Source organism: Mauremys reevesii, linkage group 11 (assembly GCF_016161935.1).
Source record: "Mauremys reevesii isolate NIE-2019 linkage group 11, ASM1616193v1, whole genome shotgun sequence".
Taxonomy (NCBI): Eukaryota; Metazoa; Chordata; order Testudines; family Geoemydidae; genus Mauremys; species Mauremys reevesii.
Window position 1 is genome coordinate 22,313,421 of NC_052633.1, and position 20,405 is coordinate 22,333,825.

General features: G+C 42.8%; 1 protein-coding gene across 7 annotated transcripts; it reads right to left on the reverse strand.

The window, feature by feature from the left end:
• Nucleotides 1-3,414: 3,414 nt before the first annotated feature.
• Nucleotides 3,415-20,161, reverse strand: LOC120374336 (SUN domain-containing protein 2-like). 7 transcript variants are annotated; one of them, XM_039493803.1, is made up of 12 exons: nucleotides 19,973-20,161; nucleotides 16,972-17,094; nucleotides 15,083-15,216; nucleotides 14,006-14,122; nucleotides 13,364-13,435; nucleotides 11,624-11,687; nucleotides 10,695-10,827; nucleotides 9,261-9,342; nucleotides 8,870-8,973; nucleotides 4,926-5,093; nucleotides 4,269-4,364; nucleotides 3,415-3,576 (listed from the first exon to the last, which is right to left on the reverse strand). In XM_039493803.1, exons 2-12 carry the CDS (start codon nucleotides 17,046-17,048, stop codon nucleotides 3,463-3,465), a joined length of 1,161 nt encoding a protein of 386 aa, XP_039349737.1. In that variant the 5' UTR covers nucleotides 17,049-17,094; nucleotides 19,973-20,161; the 3' UTR covers nucleotides 3,415-3,462. The 7 variants fall into 7 exon arrangements, with proteins under 7 accessions (XP_039349737.1, XP_039349738.1, XP_039349736.1 ...); XM_039493804.1 differs by lacking the exon at nucleotides 19,973-20,161 and adding an exon at nucleotides 17,973-18,300; XM_039493802.1 differs by lacking the exon at nucleotides 19,973-20,161 and adding an exon at nucleotides 15,430-15,579 and having other exon boundaries at nucleotides 16,980-17,089.
• Nucleotides 20,162-20,405: the final 244 nt, after the last annotated feature.

Consider the following 20,405-nt stretch of genomic DNA (forward strand, 5'->3'; position numbering starts at 1 on the left):
GTCAGGCTTTCCTAGCTTTATGTTTTAACGGAAGTAACAATATTTTCTTGTGCACTACAGGTTTCAAGGAGTCAACATAAAATTGCATCTCTTGGCAATAAGATCATGTAAGATGGAGCCAAACAGAATGATTCTCCCTGGACCAATACATCTGTGGCCCAATCAAGGAAAAAATGGTTGGTATGCTGGAGTTAGTCATACAGTATAACCATAAGGGAGCCAGACTTCCTAAAGAATGCTGAGGATTTCCCATTCATTGTTGTCCACGGGGCTATTAATTACATCAGTGATGGAAGATTTAATATGATCATGAAATAACTTGAGTGACCCAGGAATAGACTATAAAATGGGAGTGACACAGGTCAACTTCTTAGAGAGCTTCTGAGGAATTTTCATAGATTGTAAAAGGCCAGAAGGGACCATTAGGATTATCTAGTCTGACCTCGCCCTGCATAGCACAGAACATAGAGTTCCAGCTAGTGATTCTTGCAGTGGAGGGTGTTATTCTCTCCTGCTACATAAAAGATAGAGACTGCCGACTAGTTCTAATTATCCATTATAATCCCCTGTTTTCTGTAGCTTTGGAGATGAATCAGGTTGTGTAGTGAATGAGGCCGTTGCCTGTAGGGTCTCTGTATCATTAGTTGCAGAAGCTGGAAGCTGTCTAGTTCTTTTTTGAACCTGTTTAACAAAAAGCTGTGAACCGCACTGACATTTGCAAGTTAAGTAAAACACAGGCTAAAGCAGGGGTCAGCAACCTTTAAGAAATGCTGTGCCGAGTCTTCATGTATTCACTCTGATTTAAGGTTTCACGTGCCGGTAATACATTTTAATGTTTTTAGAAGGTCTCTTTCTATACGTCTATAATATATAACTAAACTATGTAAAGTAAATAAGGTTTTTAAAATGTTTAAGAAGCTTCATTTAACATTAAATTAAAACGCAGAGCCCCCTGGACCGGTGGCCAGGACCTGGGCAGCGTGAGTGCCACTGAAAATCAGTTTGTGTGCTGCCTTCGGCACGTGTGCCATAGGTTGCCTACCTCTGGGCTAAAGCTCTGAAGCTGCAAGCTGAAGAACCCCATACCCGCCTGGAGCCCCAATGACATTTAAATCATGATGGTGAACCATGGTTCCGGAGCATGGCCCACCAACAGCAAACTCCACCACGCCAGGGCAATCCTCAGGAGATGAAACGCCATCAGTTTCTATCCCCTTTGAGCCTCCAGACCCATGCAAGCAGGAGAGAGCACCTGACCAGAGTTAAACACACACAGAGCTGCTTGCAGGAAAACTTATATTATCAGAGTATATTAAAATAATCACAAATATCCATCATTTTCTTTGGGCTTTTCCTTCCACAGGTCATAACCATTGGCATTCTGCCATTCAGATGAAATGACTAGTATTTATTGAGAAAATATATTCTTTTAAAAGGAATGTTAGTTATCATTGCAGCATATACAGTGTAATCTATAGGGTGTCTTACTGATTGGTAATAACTGCTGCCAGACAGAGTGGGATGAATAAAGGCAGCAAAAAAAATTATTTTCACCTTCTGAAGAAAATAGTCTGTTTAAAAAAAAAAAAGCAGCACAGATTTAGGGAGAAGATGTTTAAATCCCTAAAATACAGCAGATTTAGCACTGTCCATTTTGATCATCTCAGGACTGTATGAACATCTCTTATCTGGCATAATGTGAAATCAAAATTGAAACCAGATGCAGTTACAAACATTTTCCCTACCAGTATTATTAGAACAGTGCAAAGTCTATTGAAGAGGAAAGCACCAGTATAAAGTAACCAATATCCTATTAGAGTTTCAAATCACTTCGAATCGTGGCAGCTGTGTGATACCAGTAATTGACATGTGCCATGTTCAATGAAAAAAATATTTGTTTCCAAGCAGCTAAATTTGCTTTGTACTTTATTTTTTCCAGTAGGGGGCCACAGACATCAGGGCATGGCAAAAAATGCCAAAGGACCTATTTTGAAATGCTGTCATCTGAGATAGTGAGAAGTCTTCCATTACAAGCAGTTACAGAGACACTGCTATGCCAGTAACAAGTTGTCTCTACTCAGCCAGAGTTTAAAAGGACACAATCAAGTTAAATTTGTGCCAATAAAAAATAAATTTAGAAAAACATAAAACCAGTAGGAAAGCTGACACCCTTTTTTTAAAGTTGCAGTGAAGACTGTAGTTGTTAAATCAACATCCAACTGTAGTGTTTGAAACCCAAACATTGCAGCACTAGTAACCTAAAAGCATAACTGACTATAAACATGTCAAAAACTTATTTTCATTTCTCTCTGCTTTGACACAAAAAAATAAAGAAATAAATAGTGATAAGTGGATTTCTGAAATTCTTGCACTTGTAATAATCTAATGCACTATTAATAAAGAGGTGTTTACAATATGTGGGTCTAGAACCTCATCTGGAGTAAAGTGATGGAGCTATGCTGATTTTTACACCAAAGATCTGTCCTATGATTTGTTAAAGGGTCCCTTTAGGTCTTTTTTTAGATTGTAAATTGTTCAGGGCAGAGCCCTTTAATGAAATCCTGGCTCCACTGAAGTCAATAATAAAGCTCCTATTGACTTCAGCGGAGCCAGGATTTCACCCCTTTTATTCCTGTCTGGAAAATGACTAGCACACTTGGGGTTCCACTGTATATAAAATGACACTTAGTGAGATGACTGTTCTTTCCAAACATGCAGAGGTGCATTTTAATAGTAGATGACTGAGTGTTTCCTTAAGAAGGAGAATCTCTTTTGGGTAGCCAAGACTTGGCTGCCTCAGCCCAGCATGGGTGCTTGCCTATTTTGAAAGACACCAGGATCACATAGACTGCCTGAGAATGTCTCCAATCAGTCTTAACAGTGGTTCTACTCTGAAAAGTGACGCTAAAAATTGTATTGTGGGCTCCACTCTTGTTGTGGCTCCCCTTTCCAGTTCAAAATTACAAGTAGAATTATATTTCTGCACTAATGGCCCAGTCCATTGGAATTTGAAAGTCCAGCTGGGTTCTTTCTGACTAATGCATCAGCAACAGTAATATCTAGTCTACAAATGAAGCCTTGTTAACAATTCTGTCGATGGTACACAAGCTGGAACAGAATCAAGCTTAGTCTCTCCGAGAAGTACTGTATTAATTGGACTTGTTAAAACTTTCTTTTGCCAGTTAAATCAGCAAATAGGATTCAGATAATACTCTGGGAGCAGATCGGTGGAGTAAGAAGGTGCCATTTTTACAGTGTCACTATCTGCCCATAGCCACAAGTTGGATTTTAGGAATCAGGTTACATTTCATTAAGCATCTTCTTCAATCTGGAGTAAGTCAAAAGTAATATAAAGAAACAGGGCTGCTTCTGTTTGCTGTTACTGGCCAGACCGACACTATCAAAGCGAACGCGTTACCCAGAAGTAATTATTTATTGCATGGATTCTTGCCGGCAGGTTCGTCAGAGCGCTGGGTCCCCATGCACACGAAGCCCATAAATGCATGTATAGTTTTGGTGACCCCAGTTGCTCAGGACTCTCAGCTGTAGGTATCCAAATCGATCTGTGTTTGCATCCTGAGGGAAGGAAAGAACCAGACATGTGAAAACTCACTGGTTTGTTCCTTAAGGACACTCATGAATTGGTAAGGGAAATGCCAGATTCTGGCTCTGGTGTCTCACCAGCCTATGAAATGGTTTGACTAGGAATAGCCAAGGCCCATAAACACAAGAGAACACAAAAAAAATAGCAGGGTTTAAAGAGGGCCACTCTCAAGGAGAGGGAGAATGCACAGGGAAAGAGGACCCAGACCCAGAAGCCCACTGGGAGGACTGGAGAAATGAGACCTGCCTAGGTTGCCATCATGGGATGGCAGGAGTCATGGGAAGGTAGATGTGTGTAGGCTGGGTTTTTAAATCCTTTTCTCTAGTACTTTGTTCCTACTGATAACTAAATACTCTGTTTGTTTAAAGAAGGTTGTTTGGTCACTGGTGCCCAAAGGCAAGAACCACAGGTGCCCGAATTCAGTCAGCCCTTCAGGGTAATAACAGTTGATCCACAGAGTACTACAGCATGGGATAATTGCAAAATCCCACTCTGGGACAGGTAAAGGAACAAGGCCTGACACCAGAGGGGAGGCACTTGGAGAGAGACCAGAGAGGGGACCGAGGGGCTGCTAGCCCTGTCACCGTGACAAATATTTTTCAGCATCACAGTTGGATCAAACGAAGCAATACATTCTTCTTCCAGTTTCAACTCCAAAGCATACCTCCAGCTTGAATGTTTGGACAGGGAACCCTTCCTGATCATAGACAAACTCCCCTAAGAAGGCACCTCCCTTCTCTCCAAAGCCTTCTTTCAGCCCCTAAAAGACGAAACAGGAAGGGGATGGAATTTCAACAATTCCAGGGCCAGAGACAGACAACATGCTGATCAAAGGCTACTGCAGCGTGCCACAAATCCCACTGTGTGATCGGCCCTCAGTACCAACCAGCTCTGACATGTGAGCGAGCAGCAAGCATGCAGAGGTCAGTTTCTTTACAAAAGGTAAGAAGAACAGGAGTACTTGTGGCATCTTAGAGACTAACAAATTTATTTGAGCATAAGCTTTCGTGGGCTACAGCCCACTTCATCGGATGCATAGAATGGAACATATAGTGAGGAGATATATATACACATACAGAGAACATGAAAAGGTGGGAGTTGTCCTACCAACTCTAAGAGGCTAATTAGAGTTAGCCTAATTGGTAGGCTATTATATTTCACTATATGTTCCATTCTATGCATCCGATGAAGTGGGCTGTAGCCCACGAAAGCTTATGCTCAAATAAATTTGTTAGTCTCTAAGGTGCCACAAGTACTCCTGTTCTTTTTGCGGATACAGACTAACACGGCTGCTACTCTGAAAGTTAAGAAGGTTACTCACATAGATGGCAAAGTTCTTTGGGGCACTGGATATCTCTTCTGTCTGAGAGTCTTCCTTGGCAATATGATCCAGCGTGACAGCAAGCGGATGGATGACTCTGGATAATTTAACCACGACATAGCCACGAGATCCACGCAGGGCCCAGCAGTTCCCTGGGGTGTTATCCCGCTGGAACCCACACATAATATAAAATAGTGAACCACATTTCAGACATGTCTAGATGGCCTGGTGGTCCCTTCGGACATGACAGTTTGTGACTCGCTAGCTACATGACCCCATATCACAAGCAAAATATTCTGGTGGCAAAGAAATTCCAGGTTGCCAATGTCCCTAGCAAAATATTAAAATGGGGAACCAAAGATTTTTTGTTGTTGTGAAGGTCACAAATCAGAGGAAATGGGCTGCTGGCATTTTTAATGTCAGGTCAGTTAGAGCTTTTCTGGGAGTGCAATGGGATGGTGTTGCAAATGCCTTTGATGGACTTGTGTATATATACGCCCCAGACCAATAATGTAAACAAACACATATACACACACACACACACACACACACATATGAAGCAAGACACGCAGATAGGTTGTCAATCAAAACATGTAATAACATGAACCAGTTAGCTCAAATCATGGTAACAGTCCAAACAGCAGATATTTAGCAGCAGGCCCTGAGTAGCTGCACACACCCAATGCTGTGCACGCCTACAGAGCCTTAACCAGGAACAGAACCACTGAGTTCAGGGAGAAGGATCCAGGAATAGGAACAAGGAGCAGGCTGCGGGAAGCAGGAAGGCGACACGCACGCCAGTCATCACAATTTCCTTCCCTTCTCCCCAAAAGCTCAGCGGTACTTGGGCAGAGGCACCAGCCATAGGTTATGCCTCTGATGCACTTCAAGGGGTGGATGCTGTTGCTGGGGCACAACTTCTCCAATTGGCCACATGACATCATCATACACAGAAAATCTCCCCAATCTGTTCCCCTTGCAGCAGGCAGTACGTCTTGGTGACTAACGCCACGTCCTCCCCAGGGGAAAAGCGCTCATCGCACTCCGTACCCTGCAGCCATGTCACGAGTATCAAAAATGCTGCCAGACCCTAGCCTAACAGACACTGCTTGTCCAGGATAGACTGCCTGGAATCTTGCATGATACACTTGTTGAAAACTCATATTTCCTCATCTCAAAAGTCAGCTTCAAGAATGGTGAAAGGGTGGGCTGTACCTTTTCCATCAGCATAGACAACCTGGTCCTCATAGGCTGGCTGAAGAGCCAGTAGAATGAGGTTTCCCCAACACTTTTATGACATTACTCCAAATATCATATAAAGCATGAGTTAATGCAGTAACCAGTATGCATGTAACCTACTTCTTCAGACTCCCATGCAGTCTCTCCACTACCCTATTTCCTTGGGGATGGTACACAGCTGATTAATAATGTGTTGTACCAATACCCATCAGAAAGCATTCAAACCTTCTTGATACAAAAGGCATCCCATTAACTGAAAGAAGGCTTTCTGGCAAGTCAAACATAGTGAGTCAAAGGGTTAGGCAAGAAACGAGTTCTGTTAATGTCTTGTGAAATTATGATTTCAAAGGCGTAACATAAGTAACAGTCAATAGTGTGTAACCATGCAGTGCAATTGAGAGGCCAGTAACATCCACTGCAATTCTCTGCCATGGTCTGTCTATGACTACGGTTGCAAAGGGGATGAAGGAACAGTAGTTCTGTGTGGATCATTTGCCTGTTCTGGGTGCATCAGAGCATAACAACCTGACCCACTATTAGCAATGCTGAGAATTTTTAAAGCCGTTTCCTTAGTGCAGACAGGACCTAAGAGAGTAGATCCATGTCTTTTCCTCCCACCAAAGACTATCATACAAACTGCCTCAGACGCTCTGCACTTAGATAGGTCCACTATAAAATGGGAATAATAATAATGCTTATCCATATTTGTGAATTGCTTTGAGATCTGCAGATGGAAATGCACTAAGTATTATTCTCAGAGGGATTAACCAAGGCAGAATGGCATTTAGTGATTTGGCTGGGGCAATTTAAGACTTGGGTTCCACTCTTAGGTCTGATGCTTAATTTTCTATGACTGTCAATACTTTTTTACCAGCCTTCATAGTAAAGGTTGGCTGTGGTATCTGTAGATTTGTGGTTAACTCAACTACTATACTGAATCTGCATCTCTTGTGTAATGTGAATTGATTGGGATGGGTCAGTGCCAGGGCCATTATTAACTTGACTTCAGTCACTCACCACTTTAATTGAATAATATGGATACTCACTCATCCATTTAGCTAAAAAAAAGTCTCATTTAATTGCACAAAATAGAACACGAAATATTTATTTAAATAAGTGATACCCAGCTCAGTTCTCAAATCAAAAAAGACTTCATTTACAAAACCCATTAAGGTTACTAAGTAACAACAATGTAGGTTCCATCACTTTGCAAAACTTAGTCACTTAACAAGCCAGGAAATGCACAGTGAAGGACATTGATGCCCACATGACTATCACATTCTTATCAAACATAAAGAAAGATATACTGCATCACAACAGCCTTATTTCATACCCATCATAATGGAAGTGTGCCTACATAATGTTATAATGTCAGTCTTACAAACTTTTCTTGTTATGCTACATATACAAAGTTATTCTCAACAAAGTTATAACCATGCATTTCTTTGTTCTGGATTAGAATGTGTCCCTATGCGTTTTCTCAGCAGAAGATTTATGATGCTCTGAACTAGAAATTAGCTTGCTTTTTAACAACTGACTTTTGTAATTGACGCGATAGGCGACCATATTATCACTTTAACAACTTTAACATTTTTTTTAAAAATGCAGGATTTGGTTGTGTGTGTTTGTTTTGGAACAAAGTAAAATATTCTAAATTATTCTGGCTTTGTTTTGATTCAATCCTGGTCTAGGTCTTAAGTTTCAGAATTATTTTGATCCCTATGAAGCAAAATATTTGAAAAGGGCCTCAACTGCTCTTCCCTTCCCTCCTTCCTCCTCTGTCTTGCTTCCAAGACCCCAGTTTGAGAATTCTGTGTTTCCTTGGCAACTAGGAATGACATCAAAGTACCAGAGTGGTACAGGGAGATGCTACATTCAGTGCGACAGTGATATTCTAGGATAGGAAAGTAGACTGGCTTCCCTATTACAAAAGCGTCTCTTCCTAGAGCATCAATTTGGAAGGACTCATCCCTTCTTAACTGTGGGTAGATGTAGTTTCTGTCTGTTTTCTACAAAAAGAACAGGAGTACTTGTGGCACCTTAGAGACTAACACATTTATTTGAGCATAAATTTGTTAGTCTCTAAGGTGCCACAAGTACTCCTGTTCTTTTCACCTTAACTGATCACTCTCGTTAGAGTGTGTATGGTGACACCCATTGTTTCATGTTCTCTGTGTATGTATATATCTTCCTACTGTATTTTCCACTGCATGCATCTGATGAAGTGGGCTGTAGCCCACGAAAGCTTATGCTCAAATAAATGTGTTAGTCTCTAAGGTGCCACAAGTACTCCTGTTCTTTTTGTGGATACAGACTAACACGGCTGCTACTCTGAAACCTGTCTTTTTTCTAGTGTCCCAAACTTGAGACAGTTGTGAGCCTGGTCTCTTGAGAACTTTGTTTTTTAGAGGAATATCCTCATCTGAAATGTCAGCCATTAGCTTTGCATATGGCACTGTGATAGCTGACACCCCATTTAGATCTCTTAGCAGGTCCTGTTTCCACTCACATTGCTGTTGCTAATGAAGACAGCTGATCTAATCTGGAGGGGTCAATTTGCTCAGCTGGAGACTTATGTTTTGTCTCTTACTGGACAGGGGACTATGCCTTCACAATATCACATGAGGGCTGGTTGAGGTGGTGGGGGATGGGAGGATCAAGCCACCAAAAGAGAACAAACAGGTGCAGCTTCATGGCATTCCTACCTGTAGAATCACATCTGGAGATCGTGAATATTCCCAGCAGAGTCCAAACATACAGATATGCGCACCTGTCTTGTAGCTTTCACTGTATTTCACAACAGAGGCACCTGCAGATTTTACACCATGTGTGAGAACATTTTACATCCAGACATACCAGAAGACATAAGGAACAGCTCCAGAGTAAGTTGCATTTGGACAGTAGCATATGTGCACCAGACAGATATGCAATTCCCTAGTGTATACAGGGAATAGGCTTTGAAGTCTATTCTTGTGATATAACTCTTGGCTTGCTAATAGGAAATAGGCTTGGGCATTTATCTTCCATTCACCCCCAACTGAGAGCATCTTTCGCTGTGGAAGAGGAGAGAGCCCATTTTACTTGAGTTTGGCTTACCCAATGATTTCAGAGCAAAGTCCTCCCTCTGGATGCGGTCACTGTTGCCCTGTACCCAACTGTCCACTGACCCTACTGGATGCTGTGAAGGAGACAGCAAATGAGGGAACACTGCACAGAATAACACCTAGAGGTACCTGAATGGACACATCCCATCTGGGCTTAGACAATTATTTTCCAGGGTCTCTGCTCAACAAGTCAGCAATGATGCCTGCATTCCACACACTGCAGCACAAATGTGGTATCCATCAGCCATCCCCATAACAGGATCCGTTGCCTTAGTCCTAGTGGACAGATCTCCTAGACTATCAGCATAATTGGTGCTAATTAGCCTCCTTGTGAAGCGCTGGAGCTTGGATTGGATTTTCTCTGTCCTGTGCTGATTGGCTGTTTGTTCCACCTCCTCCTTCCCCTTCCCTCAATCTCTTCACCTCAGCTTCACTCCACCCCTGTCCCTCTTACCCCAGTCCTGCCCCCGCCACTCCTTTTCCTTCCTTTCCCCTCTCCCTTAACTTGGCTTTCCATTTGGCATATCTCCTCCTAACTAAACCCACCTCCCACAAAATAAAACACAATGTGGCACTATCACCATGTTTGCCACCATCGTATCATTCACTCTGATTGTGTGTTCTCCCCCTCCCCCACATTGTGGCTGTCTTCTCTCTCTATATTGCAAACTCATGGAGGAAGAGACTGATACTATCTACTCTCTTCGTAGAGAACCTAGCACCATGGGGCCCCTATCTTGGGTGGCTCTAAGGCCCCACCATAAACATGATTCCTAATTAACAACAACAGGACTGAATGAGTCACATGAGCTGGACTCCTCTGTCCAACACAGACGTGTTCTCCAATAGAAGGGCGAGATGGAAGGGTATATGGGGGTGGATAGCACTGTCACTGCCCAGGCTATTCCTCCTCTGTGGATAAATAGGACTCCAGCCTCCAGGACCTGCTCGCATGCAAAGGCCCTCTAGAATGTAACCAAGATTAAATCAATATGGTTCTATAGAAGTTATTCTAAAACCTATAACATTTCATAGAAAGTTATTCCCTTTCTATTGTTTTGTTTGAGCCCCCTACAGGATTCAGTAGCAGGGCTATCCTTTACTACTCAATTCTATAAGATGGCTCAAAAAAGCCCTCGCAATCTGATTGCTTTCTAGAGGAATGGGTGGGTTTGGTACCTTCACTTTTAAAGTAAATGTAACATAGATGAAAGCCATCGTATAGCAGTAGGTGAAGTTATGACACTAATACAAAGAAGCTCAAAGCAGTGGCATTTGGGCTGACATGGATGGGCCACGGCTGTCCCCAGACAGTTTCCACATGCCTGAAAGGCCCTCGAAGCCATGTAAACATATTACCCACCTGGACTTAGGTCAATTTTCTAAGACTAAAATAAAAAGCAACTACACACAGTCTGGTCCTCACTTTCTTTGTCCTCCGACGCTGCCGTCCATGCGTCTTTGCTAGAGTCGCTACTTGAATCTGCAGCTCAGCGATCTGCCCTCGGAAGTCATCAATTTCCCGCTGAAGGTGTTGCTGAAGAATCTCATTCTGGTGTCTTTATAAACAACAATGAGCAGACATCAGGAAATGCCATTTCAGGCTAAGCTGTAACACAGTGTGTACGTAAGCTACCCCCACCAGTGGCACAGAGAGGGGGCAGGAAGCAGATGCCTTCGCACATAGGTGAAGACAGAGAGAGAAGGTGAGCCACAAAGGTCAGGATTTCAGGCCTTCCAAACCTCTCTGCCCCTCTCCAGGCCATTTTCTTCAATGTAGACTTTGAGGAAGAGCTTTCTCCTGGGCTCTCATTCTTGTCCCTGAAGTAAGGGGCACTATGGTAATGACCTCAGTGTGCTCCAATGGCAGGCAGCAGAATGTGATCTTTCCCATAGGCGCATTAGTACTTCCTTTTCCCCTACGTATGGCACACATCCTGCATGTTACCACAACCAGGCCTTGAAGCAGCAAGCTGATGGTCTCTCAAGGCAGCAACTGCACCAGGTGAGCCAAAGGGAGACTCTTCCTGGCTCAAGCAACATGAGGAAGAGAAGAGAAGAGAAGAGAAGAGAAGAGAAGAGAAGAGAGCTGGATTTAGCTGGAGCTCACCTCTCCCAGATCTCAGCCAGTACATACAGCTCCCACACTACAAAGCTTCCAGCCCATACACCACAGGTTACGCATTTGAGAATTCAGAAGAGAAACTTGAACTAGGGTCTGTTGTGTCAACCCCACAAGCTGCCAGGAGACCAGTCAGAGCTCCTGGGACTGTAGTAACCATGTCGGTGCTTCACCCTTTTCCACATAACCCCAGGTTATGGTGAGCAAAGCTCACTTCAAAGAATCCTTTTTACCTGAGCTTCAACTGCATCTGCGGCTTGCAGGTCCCAGAGGGCAAGCGAAAGCCATGCACAAATGCTAGAGAGGAAATAGCTAGGTTAACAGTTTTCTGCATGCGTCAGCAGCTGTATATATATGGTGCAGGATTATATAACTGTACATAGCATTGTTCACATTCTAAATATCACCACAACACAAAGAATGTAAATTTTTTTGGTTTAGACTGATAAAAGTGCCCTGAAAAGTTGAATACACACAAATTTTAGCTGACAGGTTTTTTTGCTTTCCTGGAAAAGAAAAGTGCGGGGGAGAGACTCCTCAAATAACAGCAACCCTTAGAGTCAATATATTTATCTATTAAAGCAGGACTAAAGGATTTTAAGTCAGAAGTAAATGCCAGAGCTGCCTAGCCCATGTAGTTTTGGGATGATGTTGACCTGAAGGGGGACATTCACAGTTTCAGGAACTATTCTAATCATCTAGCCCTGCATAAATATAGGCCATAGAATTTCATTCAGTCATTAAGCTCTTATCTTGTGGCTGAGCGACAGCATATTTTTTTAGAAAGTCATCCAGTCTTGATCTAAAGACCTCAAGTGATGGATCTGACAAAACAGCCCTTGATAAATTGTTCCAGTGATTTATGACCCTCACTGTTAAAAATCTGTGCCTTATTTCTAGCTTGAATTTATCTGGCTTCAGCTTCCAGCTACTGGATCTCGTTATGCCTTTGTCTGCTAAATTAAAGAGCCTTCTACTCTCAGAAATCTTTTTCCTATGATGGCACTTCCAAACGGTGATCAAGTCACCTCTTAACCCTTCACTTTTGATAAGCTAAATAGATTGAGATTCCTAAATCCCACACTGAAAAGCAGGGTTCTAAACCCTGAATCATGCTTAAAGCTCTTTTCTGAACCTTTTCCCATATCCTTTTTGAAGTGTGGACATCAGAATTAGGCACAGTATTCCAGTAATGGTCTCACCAGTGCGGTCTATAGAGGTAGTGTCATATTCTCTGTTTTTAAATCCTAGGATTGTGTTTGCTTTTTTAGTCAAAGCGTTATACTGTGCACTTGTGTTCAGTTGGTTATCCACCATGACACCCGAGTCCTTCTCAGAGTCCCTTCTTTCCAGGATACATGGCCCACTGTGCTCCTCTGTCAGAGGACAGAAGTTTCACCGCTGCCCCTCATAAGTCAGATACAAGATTTACAGAGGAAGGAAAGAGAACTGGATTGGCAGTGGGATTATGAGAGTCTTTCACTACTAGTTTGATCATTTACATCTAGGTTTGGTCTAGCAAGGACCCAAAATCATTACCACCTATCAGCTATTCAGTGGTAGGCCAGCTTCTAGTGGATAAACATTGACATCATAAATAGCATTCTCAACAAGAAGCCAAGAACTGAACTGGCCCAGGAGACTAAAGTACCCTCTCACTTACAGAGGCAGTTCTTTTGGGTAGGGAGTAAGGCCTTTTGAAAGGACAATCTACATTACAGCTGCTGACTCTACTTTCCTTGTGGGTGAGGGGGGGAAAAGGGAGAGTTCATTTTCCAGGTCTTTCGTCAGCACCAAATCCAATATAATAAAAATATTTTGAAAGGTGAGGACCCAAAGGACTCCAGTTTTAAATGGCCTTAGCCATGGGCCAGGTTTTGGCATGAAACTAAAACAATTCCTTGACAGATAAGAGGAATTCTGAGTATAGCAAGAAAATTTAACCCTGACCTTAAATCCTTTCAAGCACTCACCGGAAAAGATGCCCAACAGGAATATTATTGCCGGAAAAGCAACCGTCTTCATCACTTGCCTGGACTGCTCCTCTGGGGGGGGGGAAAAACAGTCCCACATGGAAATTGGTGCAATGCATTCTTTTTTCATCTCTGTCATTAGAACTGGGCCAGCAATAGAAGACTAATCAGACACTTGCTTTGGTGCAGGAGACCCATCCCTGGCATCTGTGAGGAGCCCGGGAATTCTTTTGGCTTTGGTCTGGTAGCTGGGGCTGGAAGAATGGATTTCACAGTGGCTAGTGGTTTCACAGTAGTGTCTGAACAGAAGAGTGCAGAACAAAATCTCAGCGTCCAGTTGCCTTAGTGGCTGCAGAGCAGATTGTCATGTTGGTAATGGGACAGATGCAGCCAGACACAACGGGTAGCGATTATTCCTTGCTGTTGTGAGAGAAGGACAGTGTGAGGGTGTTAGGGCAAGGGCTATGAAGAGGGTAGGGAGAAATACAGCTGCTAAAGGAAGCCAGTAGGCTTAATATTGAAGCTTTACTTCTCAGACCGGTTAACTCTGAAATCCTGAATAGTCAGTGATTTTGTGACAGTCCCCTTGAAACAAGAAATACCCTACTGGAACTGACCTATGGTCCATCTACTCCAACATACCTAACGGGATATGCCCTTGGTTGTGCAACCCAGGGGAATTGTTGGTGGTGTCTACCAACGTGCTGGTTTCAGGAAGACATTTGCTGGAGCAGCTGCTTCCTTCATGCAGCTCTGTACCTGTCAATTGGATAAATATCACTTCAGTAACACTAACAAAGGGAGTTGGGAATTTAGACAGCAAATCCCTTTGCAGCAGGGTCCTCGTGCTATCATTCTTCACTCTGACATGCCTAGCACACTTGGAGTACGACTAAATAAGTAACGGTAATAGAATTAATTAATAACAGCTGGAAAATCCAGGGAGAAGAACTGCCAAGGTGCCTGGGGTTGCTCTATTACGGGACACAAAATCCAAGAGGCCATGTAAAGGATTAGAAACTCTGACCCCACTCTACACCCCTGAGATGTATTTAGAGCTAGCCAGAAACAGGTTTCCAAAGCAGGGCATGTTCTACTTGAAAGGGCTTTTGTTTGTATCCAGTAGTCACACACTTGCATCCTATACAGATTTTATAGCTGCTAAAGTCCCTATCAAAGAAACAAATCCATTTGTCAACATACTTCACCAGATCTGTCCCTGGTTCTGACACATCATGGCCCTGGCATTAGTGCCTACCAAGGTGCTGCTTTGAAGAGAATATTAGCTGATGAGGCTGTTTCCCTGCACTTATCATAGTAACATCACTTCATTAATTCAGCCTCCATGTCAAACCAGAGATACTTTCTCCATCTCTGTATTTTCTTGGTCTCTCTTCTACATTATAGCCAGAGGAATAGGTAGCACTGGCATATCGGGCCTGCTATCTTACTTATGGCCCGTAGTTTTGTTAAATTCACAATGTAATGGGCCAGATCCTGGAAACCAGCTCTTCTACACCTGGGGTTAGATTGAGGTGAGGATGCAGTTGCAAGCCATTTTGTGGCCACCTGATCCTTGGCAGAGCCAGAGAGCCTGACAATTTAATGGGGAACCTCCAAGCATCTCAATACCACTTCAGGTTACACATGCCTTTCATCGGCACAACACCCTTGCTCCGGTTTGCCATAGGAGAAAGACAGAGAGATGTACAAACTAACTGCAGGTAGGCTGCTCTGTTGAGTCTTCTGCATCTCTGTCACTGTGTGGACAATGGTCCTGCTCAGGGCTGCAGTCTCGTTTCAATCGGGTGGCACTAGAAGAGTGCTTACTCCTGTACGGTCTTTTGAAAACCCTAAGGGAGAGAGGAGACCATGATGACAGGGACCCTCTCCAAGGAAAGTGAAGACTGTGTGGTATCCAGTGAAAAACTTAGCATTTCCCCTCATTAAAGGTCGTGACCCTTTATCCATGCACACTTCTCAAGGGGAATTCTCTTAAGGAAGACATGGCACTGAGCTCCCATGTAGACAGTAGACTGTTGCTGAATGTTCCAGAGTCGATTTACCTTGCTACAGATGTTCTAGGCCTATCCCAGCTAGTATACATCATCTTTACTGCCCAGAATTTCAGGTGCATGCTAGTTTTCCATTGATCATAATGGGATGTCCACATTGGTCTGGCTCACTGGTAGTTTTTGTGCTACCAAATAAAAAGCCTGCAAGCCAACAGACAGTGATTATCATTGGCAGGAGTATCTGAGAGACAATGGCTAATTCCTAGTTTAAGCATTAAAACAGTGGTATCTCTGGTACCACCGCATAGTAACCCAGGAAACGTTGACTTTTTAATAGCAACCACTGCAAAATAAATGTAGAACCCTTGTCAAACAGGTGTAGGGAAGTCATCAGATTCCTTTTTGCCACATCCAAAAGTGTCTTCAAACCCCAGGGAAATGGGATAGAACCCCTGCAAAGCGGAGCTCATTTCAGACCATCAGTTTGTACACAGTGCTCAGACTTAAAACTTATGCTGTTTTGCCTTAGATAGCATCACCGCCCTATCAGCAATGCTCCTTTAGGGATCTAGGGAACACAGAAAACACTACAGTAAAATGATTTAAAAGCAAAACAAGATTAAAATTTTAAACATTGCCCCTTTGGCAGCTGTGAGTATCAATTCCAGAGCTCTGTCTGGGTACTGCAAATGCAACAGAATTTTACTGATGACTTTCAGAACAATTCCAAACGAGCGGGTCCTGTATATGAACAAAAACAAGGATAATGCATCATAAGTGTATTTATAGTAGAATCCATTAGAAAGTTAACATTTGCCAATGGTTGCTATTGGTACAAGGGGAAAATCCGTGGTTATCTCAGCTAGCATTCTTTACTAACTGTTGACGAGGGCTATCTTTCTGTAATTCAATTTTTTTTATTTAGCTAAACTGAGTAGTTTTATTTAGGATAATTCATGATATACCGGTACTTGTAAATGTATTTTGTAAGCGTAATGAAGTCCTCGTTATATCACTCTGCTATTCACTGTGTGATAGATCTCTAGCTTTTTGTGTAGAATATAAAGTATCACATCCTAGGTTAGCTGGCTGAATGGTTTAGCACTATGGCCCTTGACTAACTATGTCAGAGGTTATGGGTTCCAGTACCAACAGGAAAATAATCATTTGGATCTTCCCCCACCCTATCGGTACCCACCAGACTGTCTTTAAAATGTTAGGTTCATGACACTAGAGTAGGTGGGGATAGGAAAGAAGGAAATGAAATCTCCTGGATGGGCAAGAGAAGAAACATTTAAATAGTTTCAAATCCTATAAAAATCAGCGTCCCAGCAAGTTGAATGTCAGCAACTCTCCTTGTACATTGCATCCCCTTCCCTGCACCCTGTCTTTACAGGTTGTACTCTCTGGCTGGCAGGGACCATCTCTTCCTATGTGTGTCTGTATAGTGCCGAGCACATGTGGGTGTACAGCATCTGCAAGACCACTAATAGCAATAGCATGGACTGAAATACAGAGTGGATATACTGAAGTATTTTCTAATACAGTTCTTAAAAACCAACATATGCTGACAGCCACAAGGCCCCCTCTTACCTCCTCACCCCGGTTTCTCGGTATATATTGGGCTTCTGCTTTTGAAGGCTGGCCAGTCTTCCACTGCGCCTTTCCATTGTGTTTCCTCCAAAGAAACTGCCCACAGAATCTGCCCTGCTCAGCCTAGGAGAAAAAGATAGGGATATTTTAATTAGTTCAAAGTGATCAATACAAACTAGCTTGGATCAATGAGGCCTGTAAAAAAAATATAGGATGACAAGAAACATTGTTAAATATAATCCAAAAGCCATTGAGGAGATTACAACAGATCCATCTCAAGTTAAGGAACAAAATGCTAATGCTTCATCTTTACCTAAAACATTACAAGGTTCTTGGCATAGGTTAATTGTCTTACTAGTGGGCTGTGGAAAGAATCATTCACAGGCAGTGTCTGAAAGAGAGTACAGTGGAGCAATGGATACTAACATACCTTTATTTATGCTCTAACAGCTGTACCCCAGCATTATTGCAGGCACTTTGGTCTAGATTGTGATACTACTGAATGCAAGTAAGAGTAACTGTGACGGGTCCCCTGGGTACAACCTGGAACAGGGGTATCACTGAGCCCTCTGTCTCACTAGCCTGGGCTCCCTTTACACTGTACTGCAGTGACAAGCTGCAGACCATGCTGAGTCCTGCACTCACACAGACCTTTACGCAAGCAGGGACACACCCAGCTCCACAGCCTAGGACACCAGAGCTGCACCGTCTTGCTCTGGTCAAAAGCCTGACCAGTAAAGATTATTACCCAGTCCGCCCCTCCCTCAATGTGGAGAGGACAATGCACCAGCCCCTGGTCCTCCACAGATTTCCCTTTACACTTTAAACACCACACTGGTTTAGGTAAAAAATATATAACAAATGTATTAATTATGGAAAGATAAATTTTAAATGATTATAAGCAACAGCGTACAGATCAAAGTAGATTACCATAAGAAATAAAACAAAATGCAATCTAAGTTCTCCAAACTGGATAGGATTTGAATCAAGCAGTGTCTCACCCTGTTAGATAATACAAACAGTCAACCAAGCTTCCATACACAGGCAGGTTTCCTTCTTTCCTGTCTGGAACCCCACTTCCCTTGTTCAGTCTTTGTTCCTAAGGTGCTTTCAGGTGCTGTGTTGTAAGGGGAGTGAGGCCCCTCAGTGATGTCACTTCCCTCTTTTATAGTTTCTTCCATATAGAGGGAACTTCTTTGTTTCAAGCCAAGCCCCCAACACAGTTTATTGGGAAATACAGGCACTAAAATGGAGTCCAGTATCACCTGATCTAGTCACATGTCCTTGCACGCTTTGAAGAGTCATGGCAGCCATTACCTATATTTTGGCTGAAATGTCCACAGGAAAGATCATCAGGGGAGGATAAGCTTTTCCCATGGCTCATTGTCTTTGCTGATGAGCCATTACTTTGGATAGCCCCTTCATGATGTGCTGGCTAGACTGGATGTAAACGAACTTTGTGGGTGTTACCCAGGAGCAAACACATTTGAAATACAGATGCGTAGTCAATATTCATAACTTTAGATACATAAATGATACATGCATACAAATAGGGTAATCACCTTCAGCCAATCAGAACTTTTCCATTGACACTCGCATGACTTATTTTGTACAAAATGCCTCATAATCATAACACAAGCATAGCACTATGGTGAATATGGGGTGCAGTGTCACAGTAACATACTCCATAAGTAGCTCCTTTGATTTCATTGGGACTAGCACCCTACATCAGGAGTAAGGACATAATTTGGCCCTTTGGGTGTATGGCAACATGTCTGGATACAGCAGAAACATTAAGCACCAAGCCATGTAATTAAACAACAGATATTTGCCTCTTGCAGGGAGCTCCAAAGAACATGTCTACACAGGGGACACTCAGGAAAATAAAGCCAAATTAACTAAAGTAATAATGTTAAATTGCATTAGTTAAGGTGCATTAAGACCCATGTGTGAAAGTTCTCATTCAGAAATAAAGTGACCTTAATTTGCTTCAGCTTAATTCAGTGAGTGCCCTTGTTTAGACAAGCCCAAAGTTTGAAAAGTATTAGACACTAAAGTGATAGGAGATTCAGAAAAGCCTAAGATAGAGGTGAGGGCCCAGTCGGTATCCACATAGGGGTATGAAAGTCTTTCCACTGATTTCAATGGATTTGGGACCAGGGCCTGAGTGAAGCAAGTCTCTGTTCCCAATAAATTTCATTTCCTTCTGGGAAAATACAGGCACACAGTAAAAAGATTAACCCTACCCCAGAAAGCTCAGGCTGGGATTTCTAAAGGAGACTAAGGGAAAGAGACTCTCAACTCTGACTGGATTTCGATGGGCTTGGGGATATTGTGCCATTGCATTGCTCTTATAATGGTCTTCATGGGCCACCTCATTTCAGTTTTAAACAGTTCCCTGCCAGCAGCTCTGAACGGTCTCCAGTGCTGCCTGGTAGGGCGTGCCACCGCATTTCTCTTGCTATCTGGCTTGAAAGGCACCATCAACAATGAGGCGTGTCATGTCACATCACAGGGCCAGATTCTGACATCATTTACACTGTAAATCCAATCACTCCATTCAAGACCAGGAGAGCTGAAAAATCAAGCTATTTTTATTTAGATGCCTAAATAAGGATTGAACTATCTCAATTTAGGTTCATGTTTCAAAAGGTTTTAGCCTTCCAGTCCTGTAAGTGTAGGGTGATTGTGTAGCCCTGAATTCTACAAAGGTAAGCCCACTGCAGTTTTTCCTTTGGGTTTCATTTCTTGTATTTGGACCCCAAATATTTCATTACCCTCCTTTTCGTCACTGTAGCCAGGGTTTTGGAAATAGTGCTGCTCTTGCACCTCTCCTTCTGGTTCTCTCTCATATTATCCATGCTGGCAATGCAAGAGAGCAGTGCCATCAGGCTTGCAATTATGCCCTCCTCTATCCTGCTCTTGTTCCCACTCCTTCCAGTTGTGTACAGTTCAGTACATTAAATAACTATTTTACATAAAAAAGCTGTAATGTTCTTACCTCGGAAGAAACCCGAACCTTGTCCCACTGCGACCAGTAGTTAAACTTCCATTGAGTTCAGCGGGATGGGACCAAGCCCTTGGTCTGTTATATATGTCTCAGTTCTTTGAGGGAAATGATTGCATGTATTGTATATTGCAGTAACAGACTGTGCTCTTTGCATACTTCAGTAGTGGCATCTGTCTCTAATCAAATGGCTCAACAGTAAGAAAAACTAAATGCTTTCTATGCCCCATGACCTCACAAAGACTCACTAGTGTGATGTTCAGCCAGGCATGAGGTCACACAGCAGCTGACCAGTTTCTAGCCCAAAGCACAATAAAAATGATACTCTGGTTAAAGAGACAGATCTTTAGACAAATAAAGATTTCCAGTTTGTTCTGCTACAGACAGTGGTATTCTCATTCCCCACTAAGTCTCTAGCTTATCAGAG

Coding starts and splice junctions, on each gene's coding strand:
- LOC120374336 (XM_039493802.1), bottom strand. CDS start 15,536: ATGTGGACATCCCATTATGATCAATGGAAAACTAGCATGCACCTGAAA. Junction 15,217..15,429: donor CCTAGAACATCTGTAGCAAG/GTAAATCGACTC, acceptor TCTCTCCCTTAG/GGTTTTCAAAAGACCGTACA. Junction 3,577..4,268: donor TCCAAACATTCAAGCTGGAG/GTATGCTTTGGA, acceptor TCCTTCCCTCAG/GATGCAAACACAGATCGATT.